Source organism: Bacillus rossius, chromosome 6 (genome assembly GCF_032445375.1).
Source record: "Bacillus rossius redtenbacheri isolate Brsri chromosome 6, Brsri_v3, whole genome shotgun sequence".
In the NCBI taxonomy this organism is placed as follows: domain Eukaryota; kingdom Metazoa; phylum Arthropoda; class Insecta; order Phasmatodea; family Bacillidae; genus Bacillus; species Bacillus rossius.
In genome coordinates, this window is record NC_086334.1 from 75,761,361 (window position 1) to 75,784,338 (window position 22,978).

At 41.6% G+C, this 22,978-nt stretch overlaps 1 protein-coding gene across 2 annotated transcripts in view; it reads right to left on the reverse strand.

Annotated features, from left to right (window-relative positions):
• LOC134533314 (torso-like protein) overlaps positions 1 to 7,830 on the reverse strand; it is a 336,387-nt gene extending 328,557 nt beyond the window's left edge. The window contains exon 1 of one of the 2 annotated variants that reach the window (XM_063370800.1): positions 7,676 to 7,830. In XM_063370800.1, the coding sequence (XP_063226870.1) occupies positions 7,676 to 7,700 (25 nt within the window). In that variant the 5' untranslated portion in view covers positions 7,701 to 7,830. The remainder of the gene's footprint in view (positions 1 to 7,675) is intronic. The other variant, XM_063370801.1, reaches the window with a different exon arrangement.
• Between the last annotated feature and the right edge of the window lie 15,148 nt (positions 7,831 to 22,978).

A 22,978-nucleotide genomic window follows, 5' to 3' on the forward strand; every position in this document is an offset into this window, starting at 1 on the left:
GTGCGTTCTCGATAGCTCGTCGTCGGGTCGGTGGCTGGGTGTCAGCTCCTCCCTGTTGTAATGTCTGACTGAGGTGTCCCCGACTCGTGCCCGGTGTGCCCCATTGCCAGAGGTCGTGCAGGTTCTGCTCGATGGCCGCTGCCTGTTGCACGTATTCCTCTACCGACTCTGGGCGACAACAACGCATGAATGACTGGAGGCCGGTGTGGAGTAACGCCGTAACGGTGGGTAGCGCTGTCGTGGGTCGAGCGTGCGGGTTGACGCGCGCGAAGACATAGTTTTCGTGCTACGAATTGTTCGGCCATTTCGCAGTCTTTCTGTCGCTCGCCATAGAACTGTGAGGTGCAGTCGACCAATGCCTGTTCAGTGTCGAAGCGGCAGGTTAGTGCACCGGCGAACTCTGTCCACGGCATGCCGAACCGTCCCCATATGTCCCACCATTCGTGTTCGTGTGCTGTGCCTCGCAGCTGTCCGCTGGCCTGTCCCGACCACTCGTCTACGGGTATACATGCCCGGGTCAATCACACTTCACAGTTTTCTACGAAACTTCGTGGGTCCTCATGTGTGAGGCCACCGAATTCGGGTAGTGTGAACTTGCCCTGGTAACCTAGGGGCGGTTGTATGTAACGAGTTTTGGGTCGGCGAGTGGTGTTGGCTGTTGCGCATGGCGTTCCCCCTGTGTGGCGTGTGTGCACGTCGCGCAGGTGGTCGGGCGAGTGCTCACCAAGGTGGTGTTAGTTTCTGTTTCCGTCTTTACGGGTTGTGCGTGGTTCTTCGGCGGGAACTGTCCGTCCCACGGCTGTACCCATGAGTGGTCGTGTGGGTCGTTACTGTGGGGGGTGCATTGACAGGTCATGTACCATGTTCTCGACCCCGTCAGTAGATCCGTTCCCCTAGGCAATAAGCACTGGGCGCACACAACGTTGGAGTTCCGGGTTTGCATGTTGCTCCAGTTATGGTGCGTGTTTAGCGGTGTTGGTCTGTGCTTCTCGCTCGTGGCTGTGTGTGCGCGGGGCAGGTCTGCGCGCGAGGCCACGCTCGCCGGCTGGGCAGGTGCCCGGACAGCCGCACAAAACGGAGGCCGAGAATGGCCGCGGCGGAGATGATGCGCAGATCGTTGTGCGCAGCGACGGCCGAGAGCGGCCGGATAGCCGCACAAAGCGGAGGTCGAAAACTGTCCGCATTGGGGAGGGGGTACCGATGAGCGTGCGAGGCAACGGGCGAGGGCACCCGGACACTCGCACAAAGCAGAGGCCGATGATGGCTGCTGTGGAGGGGGTTTCGGGCTGTGACGTAGGCTTCTGCGTCGCGGCTGGTGCTGGAGTGTTGAGCCGGGGGGGGGGGGTTAAGCCCCTTTGTCCGCTTGCTTCATCGCGCCAGCCTGTCTGACCCTAATTACTATTGCCTGTGCAAAATGGCCGTCCCGTGTCCGTGCTGTGCTTGGCATGGCCGGGAAAAAAAAATTATGACTTAATAATGGCTCAAATTTTTCATGTTTTCGTGAGAGTTCTTGTAATTTTGTGTGGAGAAAATCTTGATTTTTTTATCTTCGCCCTATGCAGCGGGCGCCAAATGCCGTCGTCCGGGGTCTCGGGCTCGAGTCCCGGTGCGGTTCCTAGCGGGAGTGGCTGCTGTGAATGTAATATGTCCGGATGGGTGCCAGGCTAGCTCGGTGTCTAACCGGTAGGTGGGTCGTGGGGTCGATTGCCCTGCGTGGCCCACTAGGACCGTCGGCGATGTTGCGTGGGTTTAAGGAATTCCCTACTCGGCGGTGGTTGGGAATCGTAGGGTTAAGTAATCATACGCTGAAATGAGGCAATAAATTACATGCGTCATTTATTCAGGCGACTGTGGTTCGGGTGTAACGCCGTTGGTTACACGCCACGTCGTACAACAGGTGACGTCACAAGATACCAAACTACACAATTACACAAAAATGAGTCTGAAAGTTACTTAATAAAACGTGGCACAAGTTTACAAAAGGAATGTTACACGAGGGTGCGTTACACAGGTTTATGAATGTTATGTGGAGGTGCGTTGCACAAGTTTATGAATGTTACGTGGAGATGCGTTGCACAAGTTTACGAATGTTACGTATTAGCGTGGCACTAGGCGTTTCTGAGCCTGGATACTTATACGAGGGGTGAGGGTGATTGGAGGCGGCCAATCCCGTAAGTCTACGTATCAAGGCGGTGCTCGTGTCCACGTTAGTGGAGCGCGGACCGCAGCTAAATTCGTTCAAAGTTCCCTTGCAGGTGGTGTCAGTGCCGGAGCGACTGATTTTAACTAAAGTTTTGTTCCTCGGGAGACGGCCAGTGTCGGATACTGAACCTGCCCCGCGGACCAAGTGTGGTACAAGGGGGTTTTTAAATTTATGCGGCCGGATTAGGTCCTGGACCGAAAATTGGACCGGGTACGCACGGAGAGGTTAGTAGAAGAGATTTTAAGAAGTGACTATATTTACCAGAAGTGAACTCGGTGTGGACAAAGAATGATGTCTCTCCGTGGGACGTGCGTCCGCCCCGGTCCACGAGTCGCGCTGTACTGGCGTCATGTCATGGCGCCCGGCCGAGTCTCGGTGGCCCTCGCGCCAGGGTTGACCTCATTACGTTAGTTTCCACTGTGGCATGTTAACTAAGAGAATTTAAGGACGTTAAATTCTTACATTAATTATTAAAGCTGAATCAAGATCATTCGACCGTTCTGACGTTAATACTTCACTGCAAGTCTAAACAGAGTAACTAAACCTGTATGCTACACTACGAAGAAGTTTATTATACAGTTGTGGTTATGAAACGCCAGTGAAGCCAGAAGATCATTTTTTAGGCCTTGTAGACCAGATCCTTGTGGTGCAGGTTTTTGTAACTCATGTTGTATAACATGCACCAGAGGAATAATCAAAAGTGAAAAAAAAAAGAAATGACAAGAAATGTGCCATTGTTGGTTGGCAGGTCACATGTTTTTGTCTACTAGTACTGGGCTGTGCAGAAAAAGGTACAATATTTAGACAGGGTTCTTTGACAGGCCATAATGCAGATAACTCAACATTTTTGTACAAAATGGGTTCAAAGGTAGCACTACTTATTTTTATGGTACCTTTTGACTTGGTTGGTGACAGTGCAGTGTTTTATTGTTAGTAATGTGTGCCGGGATTTCAAATGCTTCATTAAATTAGTTGTAGATTTAGAAGTACCGCCCCCTAAAATTTGTACACTACAAATATTACAAATTGCATATTTGATGTTTTCACTATTGATGCGAAAATGTTCCCAAACTTTAGACATGTTGATACAATATCTGACCATTCGCCACGTAATTTGAAACGACAGTCGGCGAACATTCGTTTTACTAACAAACTAGCAAAGCAAAACAATATTTGTGCCAAATAAATAAAATAAATAAGTGAAACAATTCATAGTAACCTCAATAGCACGACGGTGATTTACTGTTTACCTTTGCAAGTAATAAACACGAGCCTCTGTTGGTGGTATGGCCAGAGAATTCTGTAAAATCGATTGTTGCTTTCATTATACAATTTGTCCCGTACGCAACGAATCGATACGTTTCGACTTGACTTTTATGTTTTATGGCCACCAGATGTTTTGAGGAGGCCATGATCAGTGAATGGATCACAACCAAGGTCATTAGATACCAGGTCATCTCATCCCGCTATTTTACTGTTATTGGTCAATCGCGTCTGATGTACATGCTAGACCATATTTCCGCGGGAATTCAAATTATTCACGTGTCTAAATGGCACTTTCTTAAATTTTCCTATTCACATAGACTGATGTAATTTATGTACAGGTTAAATGTATCACGTGTTTCCGCTAGTAATATATTTAATCTTTGTTATGTTGTGAGTTATTTAATCGTAAATTAGCTGAAATGTGTATTTTAAAATCTAAAATGGTGTTGGTAAACATTGTGATGCGTGCTGTTCTTGCAATATTCACATATTGTGTTATTTAATGCTAATTTGTTTATGCTTGTTACCAGTGATAAGTAATTATATTCAATATTACATTTAGCTTCCTTGCTAGATGTTTAAGTGTCAACATGTTATGTTCATTTGCAGTAGTAAACAAACTTTGTACGTGTATTAAGAATATCATACAATATAACAAGTAATGACTATCCTCCAAAAAATATTCTAAGAATATTTAATGGCCCTTTAACTACCAAATTTCATATTTGTATGCAGTAATATGATTTTGTCTAATCCATTGCATTCTAACATGTGGATCTTCCACATGTGATCCCTCTGCCCTTTACCTATCTCTCAGCTTTCCAAAATCCCCTCCCTTTAATTACCTTATTTCACCATTCTTTCTTTCTCCTCCCTTAATAGTGTTTCCCACACAAGCTCCATCATCATCACTGATGGTCTATGCATCTTCCTTCTTCCGTCATTGTTTCTCCTCCGATATTTGTCACTTATCTCACTACATTGCATTGTACCTTTATAACTCTTAAATGTCCATCGCTAGGTACGGGTCCCAAATTCCTGTGGCATATTCCATATCTGGTTATCACCAGCATGGAAGATGCCTTTTCATTGACTTTTATTTCTCTCCTTTAGTGTCATAGCAGTTAACCCCAGACCCCTACTCCCTTCTTCACCGTCCGCTTTTTTTTTTCCAGTCTAGGTATCTCTGTAGTGTTAATCCCAGATACTTGAACACATCTTTTGCTTACAGAATCTCCTGCAAAATATTCCAGTAATATACTTGCTTGTCTATGTTTCTATTTCTTGTGAATCTAACCAACTATTTTTGTTTACATTTATCCCCATTTCATTATTCCTTGACCAACACTCTAATTTCATCTTATAGATGTACCACTCCTCCCAAGGTGTTGTATATCACAGTCACCTACGAACAATCTTAATCTACTCATCATGCTTTCCCAGACATCTTTCATTATAAACAGCAAGGGCCCCATGGCACCAGTGGCGTAGCCAGGATTTATGGATGGGGGGTGGGGGGGTTAAGAAGCATGCCGCCCCCCAACCCCCCTGTAGTAAAGCGGGAGGTCCGGGGGTCCACCCCCGGGAAAATTTGGATTTTAAGGTGTAAAATAGTGCTATTTTAGCAGTTTTCGGTACTTAAATTTAAATATTGTAATGGTAAAAATTTTATTAATTTTAAAATGAAATTTGTTTAAGTGATGAATAAGAAATTAATTAAAGATTCGGAGGGCTGTAAAAAAAGCGGAAACAGATATGAATCTGAATCTTGTATTTAGTTGTACCCAGAGTAGCGTAGTTTAAGGTGGTGTTATTCGTGATAAGGTAGAAAATTCGATTTTCATTTTAAATCACCTTAAACTTGGCGATTTTGACCTATGATTGATTAAATAAGCCAAGTTCGGAGGGCTGTAAAAGTGGCAGAAACAGATATGAATCTGAAACTGGTATACTGCGTTGTACCCAGAGTAGCGTAGTTTAAGGTGGTGTTATTGGTATATAGGTAGAAAATTCGGTTTTGATTTTAAATCACCTTAAACATGGCGATTTTGACCAATTGGTGTTTAAATGTGCCAAGTTCGGGGGGCTGTAAAAGAGGCAGAAACAGATATGAATCTGAATCTGGTATACTTGGATGTACACAGAGTAGCATAGTTTAATGTAGTGTTATTCGTGATAAGGTAGAAAATTCGGTTTTCATTTTAAATCACCTTAAACTTGGCGATTTTGACCAATTGGTGTTTAAATGTGCCAAGTTCGGAGGGCTGTAAAAGAGGCAGAAACAGATATGAATCTGAATCTGGTATACTTAGTTGTACCCAGAGTAGCGTAGTTTAAGGTGGTGTTATTGGTATATAGGTAGAAAATTCGGTTTTCATTTTAAATCACCTTAAACATGGCGATTTTGACCAATTGGTGTTTAAATGTGCCAAGTTCGGAGGGCTGTAAAAGAGGCAGAAACAGATATGAATCTGAATCTGGTATACTCAGTTGTACCCAGAGTAGCGTAGTTTAAGGTGGTGTTATTCGTGATAAGGTAGAAAATTCGGTTTTCATTTTAAATCACCTTAAACCTGGCGATTTTTACCTATGGGTGTTTAAAAGTGCCAAGTTCGGGGGGCTGTAAAAGAGGCAGAAACAGATATGAATCTGAATCTGGTATACTTAGTTGTACCCAGAGTAGCGTAGTTTAAGGTGGTGTTATTCGTGATAAGGTAGAAAATTCGGTTTTCATTTTAATTCACCTTAAACTTGGCGATTTTGACTTATGGGTGTTTAAATGTGCCAAGTTCGGGGGGCTGTAAAAGAGGCAGAAACAGATATGAATCTGAATCTGGTATACTTAGTTGTACCCAGAGTAGCGTAGTTTAAGGTGGTGTTATTCGTGATAAGGTAGAAAATTCGTTTTTCATTTTAAATCACCTTAAACATGGCGATTTTGAACAATTGGTGTTTAAAAGTGCCAAGTTCGGGGGGCTGTAAAAGAGGCAGAAACAGATATGAATCTGAATCTGGTATACTTAGTTGTACCCAGAGTAGCGTAGTTTAAGGTGGTGTTATTCGTGATAGGGTAGAAAATTCGTTTTTCATTTTAAATCACCTTAAACCTGGCGATTTTTACCTATGGGTGTTTAAAAGTGCCAAGTTCGGGGGGCTGTAAAAGAGGCAGAAACAGATGTTTATAAATATTTTTTCTTGTTAAATGCACATTTACCATATCATTTCTTTATGTCCTTCTTGCACTGAAGCCGTGGATCATTTTCGTTCGGTTTTATCGTGCTGTACTATAATTATGGTACGCGCTGGAAAACGAATCTGAGATTCGAATCTAACTTCACCTGAGTGACCTGCAGTTACGAATAAAACGAGTGTGAAATAAGCGGATGTGCTTCTTTACGTTGCTAAATCTGGGAAAATATATGTATGTACTTTTGTATATTGTTGGTGAATCTTACTATGACTGAAGAAAAGTCTTTTTATATGTTTTTAAATTGTATGTTAGAGCACTTTTGAAATTATTGATATACTTAAATGATATTACCCGTTACATGCTAATATGTTTTTTTATTTATAGTAAATTATAGGTCATATTGATTTTAACATAGCACAGAATAAGAATGGCTAAATTAAGAGTAACTCTTCACGAATATGTCATGCTTTTAAAAAATGCCTAAGAATAGTTGTAACTTAAAAACTTGAAGGAAAAAATAATGTCTTGCCCCCCACCCCCCTTTTCCATAAACCCCCATAAAAAAACCTAGTGTTTGCAGCAGCCACACGTGGCTGATTGAGGTTGTTGGACGCTGATGGGTGGCGGCAGCTAGCATGCTGGACTGAGTATCGCGACTCAGCTGCTGCCTTAGCGGTTGTGTGTCTGCGTCACGCGCGCACGAACCACTGCAAACCCGCGCCCGTGTGTTTAGACAACAACCTGCAACGTGCCGCCTCGTAATAACATGGTTCTCGCACGTCTTTGTTGGTGTGCATTTTCAGACTACCAGACTTTTGGTTTCATTTGGCTCAATGCCTATTTCGTATTAGAAATATGTCTACGAAAGCAAGAAAAAAAAAAAGTAGGACTGCGTATAATTTTTGCTAAAAAAAAAAAATAGTTTTTTTTTAAACTGTACAGTAGGTTCCTGCTAATAAAAAAAAAAACCAAACAAACAAATAAGCATGAGTTAGGAGAGAAGCATGGTGGCTCACCGTGCGCGGTATCCGTGAGGCGCATTCAGTGGTCGCTAGGAGCACAGCTGGGGTCGCGCAGTCTGGATCACGTGACGCGCCGCCATGCTGCAGTCTCACGGTCACTCACTCACTGCCGCTCCGCTCGCTGCTGGCGCGCAACTGTCCGCCGCCGCCAGGGGCGCTGCCGTCTCTCCCCCACCACTCTCCCGCTTGCCGAGCAGATTACAACATTCACTTTCTAGCGTCGTTGCGCTCACGTAACCCGTCTAGCGTACCTTTCTACTCAGTTGGCAAAGAACGAACGTAAACCCGTTTGCTTTTTAGGTAAAGGGTTTGAATTTTCAATGATGTTTTTGGGGCAGAAATAAGTTTACGTTAGTAAAAACGTACCTATTTCCAAGGTTTACAATCTCTTCTCAAATGAGGTAGGTACTACAATATTATTTCTTCTATTATAGCCATTATCCGTAAAGGCCAGACCACACGCATCGTTTAGAGCGAGTTTCCTGCGCAGTTCAAGTTCCAACTCGAAGACGAACCTCAGATAACTGCGCAGGCAAGTCGATACGTGGCGCAGATAAGTTGGCGTGTGTTTCCGTTCGAGGCTGGCCCAGATAAACATAATACTTATTGTATTGTTTTTAAATGTAGTGCTTCTTTGGTGCTGTAAAGTGTTTTAATAGAGTTTATTAAACTATATAAAAGTTACCCTTATTTTCGGCAAGTTAATAGTAAAGAGTTTATTGAAAGGGTATGCGTATACGAAATTTGTAGAGAAATGCAAGGACATACATCTTGCGGCAAACGCCATAAAGTAATCCTTGCGCAGAACTTTGTGGTAGCCTGGGTGGGGGGAGATGATCCATGGAGTGGGCAGAGCAACATAAGGGTACCGAGGAAGGATTTTTGTAATCCTTCCTGGGCTACAATCAGGGCCAGCGCGTCCATATAGGCGAACTAGGCAACCGCCTTGGGCGCCAAGTAGCTGGGGGCGGCGCAGCACGACACATAACAGCTGATATAATATGTTTTAACGATTATTGAAACTAGATGAAAATTGATTTTTGTAACAGTTTGGAATGTTTATATTGATATAAGTAATTATTTAAAGTCCACGGTGACCTGTTTATGATTTCTAATAAGTAAAAAAGTAAAAAAAAAAACACAAGCTTGCTTACATTTGATTGTTGACAAAATCTTAGGCTTACGTGATGTATTTTGAGGCAAGGAATTTTTTTTTGGTGGTGTCCGGCGGGAAGGGGGGGGGGATTAAGGTTTGTTGCCTAGGGCGCCAATTTACCTTGCACCGGCCCTGGCTACAATAATGTATTTTCCTCCCCATTATAGCCCGACTCGCTTCATACACAAAATCAGACGGAATTGTGTTTCCATTAGTCTATATTTAATGTCGGTCTGCACACGTGTTACTGTAAGTATGTCTTTCATACAGACATAACATGTGTGTTTCACGTATTTAATAACATTAATATACGCATATTTGTATTTATGACTTATTTTAACGAAATAATAAAATATTTTATATGATAACAAGATGTGTCTAAAACAGTTAAATAAAAGCCAAAAAAATAAAAATTCTCAGTTTTCTTCTCGCTACCAAAATCTTTTCTTAAAATTCTAAGGGTAAATGTTGGAGTTATAAAAGTCAACTATTTCTTGAGATTTAAGTATGACAGTCAATTTTCTTTTAAAATTCTGTTATAAAATAACTTATTCATTAAAAATGATGTAATGTGTAGTCCTCCACAAGATCCTGGCTACGTCCTAGGGCAACCCTGCAGATAGCTGCATATGCTTCAGGAATTAATGTTCTCAAAGTTTGTTTAGACAGAATCGCAGTGCTCCCAAGTCCTTGTATCTCTGCCAATTGCAGTCAGCCTCTCATGAGCATAAATGGACATTATCAAGCTCGTAACTTTGCAGTTCGATGTGCGAGTCACTAATTGTAGTCTGTTCCGACGTCCATACACCAACGTAAGTCATTGCACCAATCTTCAGACTCGGCTTGCAATTCATGGAAAACTTGGTTTCTCTTCAGCACCTTGAACATTGTTGCCTGGCATGATTCACCGCTGGGTTTCAATAAAACAGACTGTAAAAACTGACCAAAGCAATCATCTCTCCATGACTGTATCGTACTAATTTCTGAGTGGTTTCCCTAGACAGTTTTAACTGCGAGTTTAATATTTGCTCAAAACGTTGTGTGTGGACTGGCCTTAAATAAGCTTTCCACAGCTGGGATAACATGCAAAAGGAACCGTTTAGCGTATTTCACTCTTATATTGACGTGTGTTATGTTGGTGACCACACGTTGGAATTTAGAGTTCATAATTTGTCAAAATATGTGTTCAATTTAAGCTAATTATTAGCGTAGAAAACAGAATCTGTGCTATATTATATAGAGAGTTATGGCATATAGTTAGTGGTGTTGATATTGGCGTCAAGTTGGCTACCACCCATTAAAAATGTTGAGTTTTGGGAATCGTTTCTACGTCACAAATTAGTGCTCAATTTGTGTTATAAAAAAGATATATTTTATATGTTTGTAACTAGCTTTAGGTCAAGTTAGTGACAATACATTGTAGTTTCGCAATCTAAAGTTGATAGCAATAGTGTTATATACGGCTTATTTGTTCCGTAGAAACAATTTGTTTTATGCAAATAAAAAAATTATGGATCGTTCTATGTTGCAAAATTTATTACCAAGTTGGTGCCCTCCCATAGTAGACAGCCCATTAATTTTTGGAAATCGTTTCTACGTCACGAACTAGTGCATTTTTTTTTAATGCTCACAGCTAAAATTTCAAAATTTGTGCTATGTTAACAAAAATGTTTTAGCAAAGTATATGTTTGTAACTGGCTTGACATCAAGTTAACGACCACACATGGGTTTCTGTAGGAAAGTTGTAAGTAAACAACCAAGGACTGGGCAGAAACGTGCGATGGAGGCGCTCAGCACTTTCCTGTGTCCCACTGACCGCCTCAGCAGCGACTAGATCGCGGCGCTACTGGAGACTGTGGCGTGTATCACACGCTTCCTGCCAGCATGTGCAGGACAAGGCTTGTCCAGACCTGTTGGGACCTGTGATTGATCCACGTGGTCACCAAGTTCATCAGTTCACATATGTATTTATATCTCTAAATCTATCATGCATACTTCTTTTTTTAACTTTCATTAATTACTTTAAACTACTTTTACTATAGTTTATTTACATATTTTTTTATATTTATGTGTCTATAAAGAAGGATATAATAAGCGAATTTTTTAAGTATTATTTTTCGGTGTGACGTCACGACCTAGTCCCTGGTCGCGTCGCCGCAAAGTGGAACGGCTTCGATGCGCGAAGGGGGGGGGGGGGGGGGGAAACTGCCCACTTAGAGACCGTCTGCTTCGTCAGTACAAAAAGTGTTCGCCCCTCGGAGAAGCCTTCATTTGCAACGTCTTTATGGCAACTGTGCACTCGAAACACTGATTTAAGCTTTATTTGGAACAGCTCATGTATCATATTTCCGTATGTCACTAGTTAAAAAAAGGTTCCGTTAATCAAATGCACCGCCATGAACAAGTCCGCATGGAGCTGGCAACGAAACTAGTAGCTTCTAATAGGTTTATTTAAATATTTACATTGGAGAAACTTGTTCCTTAGGAATTAGCATTGTCCCCGAAAACATCACTGCGGATATACTGTTTTGCATAATGTGTTACAGCATCCCAGAAAATAGCGATTTTAATTGTTTAAAAAACAGAAAGCTTCGAAGCATAAAATGTTATTTTTTTAGTCAGAGTTATATTCTAAACACTGTGTAAGATTTATAGTTATTTTTATATACTATAAATGTATTTAATGTGTTTGTGGACGACAGATTTTATGCGTTACTTTCAAGATTTTAATCTTAATCCTTGGACCATATTTCACTGGGTATATAGCCAGTCCTTATTTTTCCTTTGTAATTTTTAGTTGTTTATCAAATTATGTTGGTGATGTTTTAATTAATCTCTTGATACAATTTGTTTGATTTAAGTAAACACCTATAGTTCATGGGCATTTCGATGGTGTGAACTGATGATAGCAACTGCATGTAATATTTAAGTAAAATGGTTTGGTATTCACTGGATTTGAAACACGTGGCTACTCCCAGTTGCGGGACTGCGTCGGACTGCATGACTCGTGAGGCGAGATGAGACCACAATGTAGACATGCAGTCGGAGGACACGTACGTCTGGCTGATGTTATCAGTGATCCTGACCCAGCACAGAGTCGGAGCCCAGCTGCAGCAGTCGCCCATGTCTCACCGAGAATACTTTCGAGGATAACCAGTGGAATAGCTGAAGAAGGCAGTAGCTAGAGTCGACCAGGCAGTAGCTAGAGACTACTAGCAAGTAGCTAGAGTTGACTAGGCAGTAGCTAGAGTCGACCAGGCAGCAGCTAGAGTTGACTAGGCAGTAGCTACAGTCGACCAGGCAGCAGCTAGAGTCAACCAGGCAGTAGCTACAGTCGACCAGGCAGTAGATAGAGTCGATTAGGCAGTAGGTAGAGTCGACCAGTCAGCTGCTAGAGTCACGAGGCACAGCTAGAGTTGACCAGGCAGTAGCTAGAGACTACTAGCAAGTAGCTAGAGTTGACCAGGCAGTAGCTAGAGTCAACCAGGCAGTAGCTACAGTCGACCAGGCAGTAGCTAGAGACTACTAGCAAGTAGCTAGAGTTGACCAGGCAGTAGCTAGAGTCAACCAGGCAGTAGCTACAGTCGACCAGGCAGTAGATAGAGTCGATTAGGCAGTAGGTTGAGTCGACCAGTCAGCTGCTAGAGTCACGAGGCACAGCTAGAGTTGACCAGGCAGTAGCTAGAGACTACTAGCAAGTAGCTAGAGTTGACTAGGCAGTAGCTAGAGTCAACCAGGCAGTAACTAGAGACGACCAGGCAGCAGCTAGAGTCGAACAGGCAGCAGCTTTAGTCGACCAGGCAGTAGATAAAGTCGATTAGGCAGTAGGTAGAGTCGATCAGTCAGCTGCTAGAGTCACGAGGCACAGCTAGAGTTGACCAGGCAGTAGCTAGAGACTACTAGCAAGTAGCTAGAGTTGACTAGGCAGTAGCTAGAGTCAAACAGGCAGCAGCTAGAGTTGACTAGGCAGTAGCTACAGTCGACCAGGCAGCAGCTAGAGTCAACCAGGCAGTAGCTACAGTCGACCAGGCAGTAGATAGAGTCGATTAGGCAGTAGGTAGAGTCGACCAGTCAGCTGCTAGAGTCACGAGGCACAGCTAGAGTTGACCAGGCAGTAGCTAGAGACTACTAGCAAGTAGCTAGAGTTGACCAGGCAGTAGCTAGAGACTACTAGCAAGTAGCTAGAGTTGACTAGGCAGTAGCTAGAGTCAACCAGGCAGCAGCTAGAGTTGACTAGGCAGTAGCTACAGTCGACCAGGCAGCAGCTAGAGTCAACCAGGCAGTAGCTACAGTCGACCAGGCAGTAGATAGAGTCGATTAGGCAGTAGGTAGAGTCGACCAGTCAGCTGCTAGAGTCACGAGGCACAGCTAGAGTTGACCAGGCAGTAGCTAGAGACTACTAGCAAGTAGCTAGAGTTGACCAGGCAGTAGCTAGAGTCAACCAGGCAGTAGCTACAGTCGACCAGGCAGTAGCTAGAGACTACTAGCAAGTAGCTAGAGTTGACCAGGCAGTAGCTAGAGTCAACCAGGCAGTAGCTACAGTCGACCAGGCAGTAGATAGAGTCGATTAGGCAGTAGGTTGAGTCGACCAGTCAGCTGCTAGAGTCACGAGGCACAGCTAGAGTTGACCAGGCAGTAGCTAGAGACTACTAGCAAGTAGCTAGAGTTGACTAGGCAGTAGCTAGAGTCAACCAGGCAGTAACTAGAGACGACCAGGCAGCAGCTAGAGTCGAACAGGCAGCAGCTTTAGTCGACCAGGCAGTAGATAGAGTCGATTAGGCAGTAGGTAGAGTCGATCAGTCAGCTGCTAGAGTCACGAGGCACAGCTAGAGTTGACCAGGCAGTAGCTAGAGACTACTAGCAAGTAGCTAGAGTTGACTAGGCAGTAGCTAGAGTCAACCAGGCAGTAACTAGAGACGACCAGGCAGCAGCTAGAGTCGAACAGGCAGCAGCTTTAGTCGACCAGGCAGTAGATAGAGTCGATTAGGCAGTAGGTAGAGTCGATCAGTCAGCTGCTAGAGTCACGAGGCACAGCTAGAGTTGACCAGGCAGTAGCTAGAGTTTTAACCTGGTTGTAGCTACCGTTGACCAGGGAGTAGCTAGATTTTACTAGGCAGTAGCTATAGTCGACGATGCAGTCTGTGCCGTGTTGAAGACTTCTTACGAAAATGGTTATTGCCTTAATTTAAAATTTGTGTGACGCGTGTATTTTTATTAAAAAATAAATAAATTTTAATTTTAATGTGTTATAACCTGTGCCCAACATATCTAGTTTCAGTCTAGATTTAAGAAGTGACGGGAGTTAGTCATGGCTGCACGCGATGCATGCTACCTCTCCTGCTTGGCTTAAACCCAGAATGAGAAGAGCGCATAAGCTTCGGCCTGAGACGCACCTAACCCAGACTCCTCCCAAACACACTTTTCGGTAATTTTTAAATAAAGTTTTCATTTGTCTCTAATTGAGTTATCACTTTCGCTTACAGCGTTTTAAACCAATCTTATGCGAAATAATTTAACTGATATACAAACAAAATAAAACACAATTCCGAATTAGGGCTGGTCCATTCATTTCATGTTATAATTTTAATATATTTGTTAACCCATACATTAAATGTTATAATTGTAATAAATTTGTCAACTCATACATTAAATGTTATAATCTTAATATATTTGGCAATACATGTATGTAAATTAAGTTACTTTTTAACCTGTTTGTTGAATTCATGTTTTATTGGTTTATATTAAATTAATTAAAAGTAAAATAAATATAGAGGAACTTATATCTAGAAGAAATCACATTTTTTATTCTTTTGCATTTGAAACTAAAAGATTCACCAGTCTTCCAAAGTTTTTTTAAGGGGACATTTACGTTACACCAGTGAAGAAGGAACATGCGTAAATTTACCCACACAAATTTCAATTTACTTAAATGTGCAGTAATCTCAAACATGGTTAATCTGAACTTGTCAAGGCCATTTTTCCCCCTACGATTAGATAAAAATTTCGTTGTGAAAATTACTTTTAGGACCTGTTCATTGTAATGTAAGGCTCGCACCCCCCCCCACACTCACTGCAACAGAATACAAGCAGTCGTCAACAATACTTCCTATTCTTATCAAAACACATTTCTGAACAGAAATAAAATATTTTAAAAACAATTTCATTAAATATTGCCTTTAAATATCGTGAACATTAATATAAATGGAAAATCAAAGCAAGTAATATTTAAATGCTTGAAATACTGAAAATACAAATATTAGCAAAAATGGAGGTAACGTATTAAAATTGGAGGTAAATGAAACAATCAACATAAAAAAAATTGGTTGTCTGTAAAGTCGGTTTACGGACGATAGTTTAACGTGACGACATAACAAAAACTGATGAAATGATTGCATACTTTTATGAATAAAATTGAATCATTTTTATTGAATTATCACTATTTTGTATGGATACAAAGAAGGAGTGAAATGAAATCTACAATTTAATTGATAAATTTACTTTTGTTTGCACTCGTTAATTCAAATACGTTTATTACTTTAACGAAGAGATTATTTTAACTATCACTTTTATACATGTTTGCTATTTAACTTCTTCCATTCTGTGTTATTCTGTTAAGGATAGGACGATGATAGGAAAAGTAGGAAACGCATGGGAGTGTTTCAAGTTTAATGTGCCTCGAAAAAGTCAAATCGATGGTTGTTCCAATCGAGTGGAAGAGAGATAGATGCGGCGCAAGCGTACAATGAGCGTAACGGGACAATTTTTCGTGTTTGCAGCCGGCGTTCATCGATTTATTAGACGTTGTCACATCAAAAATCAAACACGATATTAAACTACAATATGGAATTTTTAAATTAACACGGCAAATAGAAAAGAAACCCAAGTACAAAAATCTCAACTGTGTTGACAAGCTGTTCCTATATATACTTTAACTGACTGTACCGTGGGATATGGTATAATTTATGTTACAAAAGTTTCCGCTCAGGAAGTTTGGTGCTTTAAAGATAATAAAACAGTTGCCTTGCGAGTCCTCGGCGACAATATGGCGGCGCATCAGCTGAACACCGTGGCTGGCGAGGGGCTGTCTCTTGAAGCTGACGGTAGCCGCTCGTAAACACCTTAGAAACACCTCTGAGGAGGATTCTTAACCTCAAGCACCTGGGCAACACTTGTACTGTCCACACCAGTCCCTCTTGCAGTCCTCAAACTACTTCAAGTCCGATACGGAGATTATGTGATGTATTGTGAACGCAAAAGTAGAACCTCATCAATGGCGCTGAAACTTATGAATGTTATATAGCATACTCCGCAAATCCCATTGCCTAATAGCACTTATCCTTACGTTTACGTAACGCAAACACATATGTTTTTTATGTAAATATCTGTTCGTGCGTATTATGTTGAAAAGCCATCCGAGCACTATGTTGCTCTGCACGAGATGGCCTGGCCAGCCAGCCGAACAGTGTCTTGGAAACAATATGTCCTTGGGTAATCTCTTCAAAAACTAAGTCCAAAGTAATGGCGAAAATTACTAAGTCCTGTGGCCGTACTAACATAATAAAAGTACCACAGAACAGAAAATATTCTATCACCAAAGTGGATTCTCTCATGAATTATTCCAATTCCAGCTTGTGCAGGAAATATTCCATCACCAAATTAACTTTCCTCAGAAAAATGCCTAATTGCCACTAGTTTGAGTGAACTTCTATGAGGCAAGTAAGAACAGTTGAAGGTCTCACAGGGAGACCTGAATGGCGGCATGACTGCAAGCGACGACTTGCAGCGAGGCAGAGGCAAATCCTCCACCCGCAGGACTGCTTGGCCACTCCACCACCCGGACTGCCTGGGCAACTGGGCGCTCGTCTTATCTGCGCCTTGGTGCACATCCATACTTGCAATTCTCCTCCGAGCCGTGGCAACAAGTGCCATGTCCTGCAAGATTATCGTTTTTAGTGGGCATTTTCTGCCTATTTTGCTAACTGTCTGTGAACCAGTTCTGAACATGTTTGTTTCGGACCTGTTAGCAGACAGGGTTCAAGGTCCTGATGCGGACCTAACAACACCTCCCTCGAGTCCTTCCTCCAGCAAGCAGGACGACTAGGGCGCCCTGACGCCTCGTTAGCAGCTCAACTTCGGCCAAGGAACTTCAAATCTCTGGTCCATCAGCTTAAATTATATATTCACAATAACAGTTAGTTCACGACGTTGAAAAGATCGGAACACCAGAAATTTATCTTTCGGGACTTTAATCGCTCTAAGTGCTAATGCTGGGATTGTAAAACTTAACCTGTTTATTGTTTCAAATTCTGTTTTAATTATGTCCAATGAAATTTAATGGTATTTTTCTTTTTAGGGTCGGCCCATACGTTAAATATTTTTCTTAATATAATTGAAGAAGTTTAATATATTTGTCAATCAATTTATCATATGTTATAATTATAATGTGAAAGTAATTAAGAATTAAATAAACTGACGTCTAACCCACTGCCTCGCGGATCGGTATTGGATGATTGCGGACGTGCCCGGCGCCAATCAGTGATGCACGAGACCATCTCAGGGGGAAGGGGGATGTTGGCCACGTGGCTGGAGGCAGCGGTACGTCGGCAGAGTCGACTTGTTGTGCCCTTACTGGCCGTCTCAGGCGTCACACACAGTAATTAGTCACTACAGGAATGTTGAGAGAGTACGGGCTACACTCGCGGGGTTTACTCTCGTGCATGGTGCTGAAGCTCGTCTGGCGCGCGCTCCACGTGTCCCGGCATGTGCGTCCCTACCGGCACCTTCCCGCGCAACTAGTCTGGCGTCATTTTCAGCAGGCAAAACAAGCATTCCATGCTTTTTAAAAGTATTACTGTACATTGTTACCGAATTTATATCCATAAATCGGCGAAGCTTTCCCTCGTCCTGCATCGATAGCACCATCTCGCGTCTATCGATGTATCGTTGCGGCGTGGGTCGGTCGGCGCACTGCACTGCACACGTCGATACCACGGCAACGGGCAGTAATGTGACGGGAGGGAGCATTAACATTTGTCATCAAAACATAGAGGTACTTATTTCTAGACGAAATCACTTGAGACATTATTTTGCCTTTTGAAACTAAAACATCCACCAGTCTCCCAAAGTCATTTTAAGCGGACATTTAAGTTGCACAAGTCATCAAGAGAGAGTTGAGTGTAACATCGTCAGAATAAACACTTTAAAAATACGAAAAGACAAAAATAGGGAAAGAAGAGAATGTTGCGCTTGATGGCACAATGTCTTATTACCTAAAATTATTCTGTATATGTCAGCAGTTCCGTGCTTTCTTAAAGCCAACAGCAAGACGGTGTGTGAAGTAACTCATTTGCTGTGGAAAGACCAAAATTAACCAAGTGGATGCATAAGCGCTATTTGGTTGTTGATTCCAAATAATAAATTAGGGAAACTAAATTATTGAAATATCCTCGCAGTTCCAAAGGGCCTGAGCGCTGTGTCAGCACTTGGGTCGCTACGTCCTTCGTCTGTTGAGTTCTTAACCGAAGGATAACTCTGTGAAGGTATTATATGTGATGAAATGCTGATGCCACTTTAAATTAGGTAGCACAATATTTTTATGTTGGTTTTCAAGGGCGAGTGTTTAAATGTGTCGTATACATAGGGAAACCGAAATTTCGTGAACCTTGAAATTTGCGAAAAACCACAACATTCACCCGTTTTTAAAAGTTTCTCGCGAAATTTAAACACAACACAAAGGTTGGCGCGAAATACAGCTGTTTTTACGAGTTGATCGACGCCATTTCTGAAAACGTCACGCCGTTGGTCATAGATTTATAACACAGGTAACAAATTTCAATAACAGAGTATTTCTATATCTCTAACGTAGCAATTTTTATGCCAAAGCGCAAATAGATATTATTTATGAACGGCTCAAACGCGATACTTTGGCCTTTATCCATGCTTTTTGTGCTGTGCCTCCAAAACAGATTTGTACGTCTTGTTTATTATATCTTTGGTTATTTCGTGTAAAATTGGAAGCAATGGTTTTGTTTACAAGAAAAACTATTAGTCTTTTTTATATTATACCAGGTTTTATGTTACTATTCTTGAATTACTTGATGCAACAAAAAAACTTCGAAAAAAAAACCTTCGTTTACAGGAAAACATCCGAATAAATGTGAAAAATAATACGGAAATAACATATTCTCTCGTTTGTTTACATTCTTGTAATTTTATAGTTTAGGCCAATAAATAATTGTTAAAATTATAATAAAACATGTTTACTATGTGTTAGGTACGTTTGAACCAATTCCTTCGTTTACTTAATTGGTTAATACATCTAGAAATGTAGACATTGAGACATTGTGTAGATTAGGCCAAACGTTGAGAGTTGTGTATTGCTTTTTTTAAAACTTATTTTTATGTACCTACCATGTAACAAAGATTTAAATGTAAGATATTTTTGTATTTTTGTAGTTTTTATGAAAGTTATAGAGATAATCAGGTGTATAATCAATCTGTTACTCTGAAGTGGAGCCTTTTTTTCTGAACGAAAAAATTAAACTGCTTTTTATTTATTTAATGACCCATTTTTCAAACACTCTCTAAAAAGGTGATGTGATACTTCAAAAAGTTTACTATTTTAATGAGTAATAAAATTTGGTAAGCTAAATTCAGAATACTTAAAAATAGTGTAGATAGTAGGTATGGTTAGCAACATAAAAACATTAAGTAGTGTGGCTGGTTGATTAGGTTTGGTTAGTCACATTAAAAATACTTAAGATATTATGAACTACCAATTTAAAATATAACTACGTAACATATCCACCCATCCTTTCTGCTTTGCAGTATTTTTAATGTAGTTAAGCTAACCATTTGTTTATACTATTTTACTTTATTTTTATGTAGCAACATAAACATCTATTCACACAATATCATGGTACTATTAATGTAACTATCCCAACAACTTGTTAAACTCGTTTAACTATTTTAAGTATCAAAACACCCTTTTAGATAGAGAATTATCGAAATTAAAGGAAGTAAATAAAGCATTTAAGATTCGTTTTTGGAAATATTTTTTTTCTTAAGAATCACCTAAGATTATTGAGTTTCAGTTCATAGTGTATATAAAACCATTTCCAAGAGAATAAAAGGCAAAAATGGAATATTTGATACTGAATTTTAGAAGTAAAGTTAAATTTTTACACCAATTTTTTGCACCGTATTTATGTTTTAGCACCGACCATTCAACCGCTTTTGCCTTATTTTAACACCGCTGTGAATTAGTTTTGTTTGCCGTTTTCCAGGGCCCCTTCTTATACATCATCAGTAGGGACCGGAAAAATTCGCGGGTTCAATGACCTGTAGGATGAACTCCATAGTTCTACGTACACTCGGTCAAATGCCACCCTCTCATTGGCTGCTGTCTGGTGAGACGTTCCAGCGTAGCAGCCTGTGATTCCATAAAGCTTTGGTTGGGTGTTTCTCATTGGCCCAGAGTCATCCAGGTGAGTTGTCAACCAATAGCAGAGGCAGCACTGAGGTATAACGATTATATTTTAGCCTATCGCGAAATGAATTCGCGAATTTTTCCGGTCTCTAATCATAAGTCAGTAACTGCAAAGGTGCGCTGATAGCTCTGGCTATGGGATAGCAGAGTGCATGTGAGCGCTACTCGATATTCCATCGACTAAACACGTGAGCGCTATTCGATATTCGATCGACTGGGAAAATGGACTAATAAATAAGGGTTTAACGCTTCGTTGCCTACGAGATCTTCGAGATGGGTTAGGGAAGAAACGATTAAATTAAGTGCCAGAGTGCATGGGTAGGGAGGGACATGATAACACCCTTAGACAAAATCAAACATTTTTCGTATTTACAGAAATGAGAGTTTGTTACCACCGAAACATATCCAAGATCACCTTGGAGGGAACCGAGTATTACTGCGGCTCACTCAACTGTGGCTCCCATTTTCTAAAATATCTGAATTTATATATTTTTAAATTTATATAAATTGGGCGTAGTTATGAACAATAACAATTACAGATTACCTATTTGAATAACTTCCACGATTCATTAATCAGGATTTAAAACCGTTTAAGTAGGTAAATTTGACTGCCAAAAAAGAAAACATCGAAAGTACAAAATGTTATGCATATACATGGACAGTTGAAGATTCAAGGACAAGAATCAAACGAAATAGTTTATGGTTCTATTGACACATATCCAATGGGATAATTTACTTCACAGTGAACTCTTTTTCATTGAAGCCGACAACAAAGTTTCAATAGTGTTACGAACACGGGCAGGACCGCGACACACGCCAGGTTCGGAGCTGGCTGGCGGCCCTGCGCGGCCTCTGACGTCACGCATCCACGCATGCCTGGGTCGTCCCCCTTCAACCCCCACGCATCGTCCTGCCTCGGCGCTGTTGTCTGTCGCTGAGCGCCCTTGGGAATCCCGCGGGCCGCCGCGCGGAGTGGCGAGAATAGACGCCGCCCTTCTGGATTGTTCGGGCGTCGGGTTGGCCCGAAATGACGCAACTCGTCACAGCCGCTCTCATCGGTTCTGGAAAGACGACCCACGAATACTTAATTAAGCAACGACACCGGAGTTGCGAGCGAAGGGAAGTGCGACATGGGCGAAGGGAAGTGCGACATGGGCGAAGGGAAGTGCGACATGGGCGAAGGGAAGTGCGACATGGGCGAAGGGAAGTGCGACATGGGCGAAGGGAAGTGCGACATGGGCGAAGGGAAGTGCGACATGGGCGAAGGGAAGTGCGACATGGGCGAAGGGAAGTGCGACATGGGCGAAGGGAAGTGCGACATGGGCGAAGGGAAGTGCGACATGGGCGAAGGGAAGTGCGACATGGGCGAAGGGAAGTGCGACATGGGCGAAGGGAAGTGCAACATGGGCGAAGAGCGTGAGAGTGGCACGACGTGGATGACGAGAGTACAGCAACTGAGTGGTGCGAGACTGTGTGTGTGGACAGGCGCGAGGTAAGGGTGAACCACTGTCGAGCCCAGCTCCAGTGAGGAGTGCGAACTGCCAAACTTGACAGACATTGAGTGACTTGCGAATAAACATTTCTAAGTGCGAATGATTTGTGATCAGACATTTTAAAGTACAATTATTTATTATTAATGTAAATATTAGTAATCAATACAACTGCAATAGAACATTATTGGACTATCCCTTACGAACCCAGTTCTGCCCACAGTATATATCGTAACAATAGTATCCATCCCAGGGGTAATTTATTTATCTCATTTCCAACCATTAGAAGCAGAATATTTACTCAATTATTTTTACCAATAAGATATTTTCAAATATTTTAAGAATTGTTTTTCTGGTTAAAATTTATATAATATATACATTCATTTAATTTATGAAATTTTTATATTTTTCTAAATTAATATATTTATTAAATTAAATTTTCAAAATTTCTACATTTAAGCCTAAAATTTTATTACAACAGATTATTTCTGGAGGCAGTTCAAGTTTTGCCAACATGATATAAGTCCCTTGAAACTGTTTCCAAGAAAATTGTAACTCACAATGTGACTTCTGTAGCCATATCCAGATGCTATAAATCACAGAGCAAAACTTAAATTATGTGTATACTTATGTGCGCATGTTTGAAGTTTTTGATTAAATGTAGTAAACCGTTACGAAAATTAAAGTACCAAAATTTTACTTAAGTTTATAAAAGGGAGATGGAGGTGATTTGCATGTATACAGTGACCTTGAGTTGAATGTCAAGTGTACAACATTACTTTCAGCTCGAATGAAACTGTATATTTTTATAAAAAAAAACAGAAAGAATTCTGTAGGCCTATATGTATGCATCACATCAATTGTAAATAAGTGCTTACCTGGTGTACGCGGGAGGAGGGGGATCCCGCACAGGGGTGACCACCGGCGAACATGGCGCGAGCAGTATCCCAGTATCCCAGTCGGCAGCAGCTGCCACCAAGTGGTTAGTCCGCTGAGAGGCTCATGAACACGTCCAGTGTGCTTCGGCTCCAAGGAGAAATGTGTTGGTAGCAGCAGGCCCCACAGGTCACTTCTAGAAAGAAAGGATCGAGAGGGTAGTGAGAGGGTAGAAACAAACTCCACAAGTCGCTTCGGGAGAGGAAGGATTGCGATTGTAGGAGCGA